Below are 2,789 nucleotides of genomic sequence, written 5' to 3'. Positions count from 1 at the left end.
GACAAATTAAGTGGAGTTGATGGCCAAAGCAAAGGCAGTAAAAAAGGTGTTTAATTGTATTTAAATAGATATATTAAAAAAAAGTTTGCAAAGAATTTGTGTAACAAAAAATGGCAATTATAATCAAAATCTCATGTATTTAAATAAATATATTAAAAAAAAAAGAGTTTGCCAAGAATTTGTGTTACAAAAAATGGCAATTATAATCAAAATCTCATGTATCTCAAAAAGCAAGCAAATATTAGATGCTCAATTAAATAAATAAAATTTAAAAATTCTTATATATCTATACCAAATCGTTTATAAACCCGTCTCAACAATTAATATCTTTTATATCTACAATTTGACTATATTATTAAATCTATTTTTAGAAAATAATTTGAACATTTTAATCCATAATTTTACAAATTGAACAACAAATTCCAGATCTTATCTATTTTCATAATTTTATTTACAAATAATTCTATGAATAATTATTTCGCACAATAAATATTTTATTTCAATTTAGAAAGAGTATTTATGTTAATTTAAAATGGAGATTATATATTTGAAAACATGTTTGAATTGAGGGTTGGATTTATTTTGTGTTAATTTGTAAAATTGACAGATCAAAATATTCAAATTAATTTTTTAAAATATATTAAATAAAATGACCAAAAATATAAGTATAAAAAAAAGCCTTTTACCTATTTTTTTTATACAATAATAATTAATATTAAATAAATTAATAATTAATAATTAAAAAAAGTTCAGAGAACCAACTTTAATATTAATATTTAATAAATTTTTAATTTATTATATATTAATTATTAAATAGTCGACCGTGCTTATATTATAGATTCTCACAGTCGTTTTATTGTACACCATGAACCCGATTTAGATAGAAAAAATCATAGTAATTTTTACTATCAATAACTAGAAGAATTAAAGACTATATAATCAAGAAGTTAAATGTCCCAAAGATTGATACTATTAATTTAATCTTCCAAATGAATATCTCAAGAATCTGTAGTATATATGGATGGATCTTTAAAATCAGAAAAAACAATCATAGAAAAAGAAAAACAGACATAACTCAAAAAATTAAAAAATAATAACTCAACTCAACTTAAAATTCCCTGTAAATATACATCTCATTTGTTTTTTCATTTCTTAATTACAATCTTCTTCTTCAGCAACATCAACTATAACCAACAAAACAAAAAACTGAAAATCTTCAACTGACATTCAACGACAAACCTTAACTAGATTATGTATAACAAACACTTATATTTAGCGACGGTTCATTGTTTTTGCTGCTGCCTTAGCTCTTTATAAAACCTCTTTATAAACTCTTCAGCTTGCTTATCAACAACACCATTATCATCATCATCACCTCTCAACGGAAACGGCGAGTCAGTTATCCTCAGCTTTCTAACCATCGGACTCGGACCGAACCCGGGCAACATAGGCGACGGAGCCTCAACTGAAATCTCATTATTGCTGCCGTTATTATTGTTTAACATCTCCAAAGCCAGCTTCACAGCATTCACGGTTGTAACATCATCGTCAAGAGTCGGCGGCGCGTTAAATGCACACGAGAAAAAGTTGCTGTGAGACTGGTGGGGGTGATGGTTGTTGTGGTGTCGACGCTTGTTTAGATGGAAAGGATGAGTGTACATCGGAGTGTTGCTGCAGCTGAACTCATACTCATGCGGCGGAGGTGTAAATGAAACGCCATTCTGGTGGTTGTGGTGGTGGAACATTAGGTTTCCGATAGCTTTGGTGGCGATTTTGTTGCCGCGTTTAAGCATCATGTTAAGATCAACGAGAAATTTTCTTTTAGTTGAAATTTCTTTTCGTAGCATGAAGAAGATGACACGTACGGTTTCCCATAATTTCTTAGCCATGATTGGTAAATTACTGTTTTGCTCCATAACTTTTTGTGATTTTGTGTATAGAAAGAGAGATAATATTTCTTTGTGATGTTTTTGCATTTTTTTAGAGAGAGAAAGTAAAGAGTTTGTTTTTTTAGAGAGAGAAAGTAAAGAGTTTGTTTTTTTAGAGAGAGAAAGTAAAGAGTTGAATTTTGGGATGAAATGAAGAGGAGATGTGAGGAAGTATTTAAAGGGTGATGAGTGGAGGTGGTTGAAAAATAAAAAAGAGGAGTGTACAATGTGTACTATAACAACAAATGGGTGCATGGTTACTTAGGGTTATTTATTTGCTATTTTTAATTATTTTTCTCAAATTAATTAATAATTGAAGCAATCATTGTTGGTGGGGGTGTAATATGGTGTCTTTAAGGTTTGTAAGCTTGAGAATTGGTGAGGATATTATTTGGGATTTTTTTTATTTTTTTTATATAAATTGTATTACAACAATTGAGTTTAATTTTTTTTATTTTAAAACTTACATTTAACTTAATTTTATAAATTAGACATAAATTATTTAGAACTTTTATTAATTAGATATAAAAATGTATTTTATTTTAGGCCTAATTGCTTAAAAAAACCCCACCTTGTAATATTTTTTCGTTTATATCCTCACGTAGGAAAGAGTTCATTTGTACCCTTTTTTTGATTTTTTGTTTTCATCTTTATCTTAAAATTTAAATTTTTGACAATTAAATTAATTAAAGGATGAAAATATTATAAATGATTAATAATATTAATGTTTAATTAGAATATAAGCTAAATATAAACGATCATTTTGAATATTTTTTCAAATAAAAAAGAGGTCAAATTAGCTCTTTAGGATAGAGACGGAAATAAAAAATTAAAAAAAAGGGTACAAATAAATTTTTCCCT

The 2,789-nt window shown here is 27.2% G+C and overlaps 1 protein-coding gene across 1 annotated transcript; it reads right to left on the bottom strand.

Annotated features, from left to right (window-relative positions):
- Positions 1 to 1,078: 1,078 nt before the first annotated feature.
- Positions 1,079 to 2,058, bottom strand: LOC126680177 (uncharacterized). Its single transcript, XM_050375232.2, has one exon. It carries the CDS (start codon positions 1,974 to 1,976, stop codon positions 1,284 to 1,286), a length of 693 nt encoding a protein of 230 aa, XP_050231189.1. The 5' UTR covers positions 1,977 to 2,058; the 3' UTR covers positions 1,079 to 1,283.
- Positions 2,059 to 2,789: the final 731 nt, after the last annotated feature.

The sequence above is a fragment of the Mercurialis annua genome, linkage group LG5 (assembly GCF_937616625.2).
Source record: "Mercurialis annua linkage group LG5, ddMerAnnu1.2, whole genome shotgun sequence".
In the NCBI taxonomy this organism is placed as follows: domain Eukaryota; kingdom Viridiplantae; phylum Streptophyta; class Magnoliopsida; order Malpighiales; family Euphorbiaceae; genus Mercurialis; species Mercurialis annua.
This window is presented reverse-complemented; position numbering and strand designations above follow the sequence as displayed.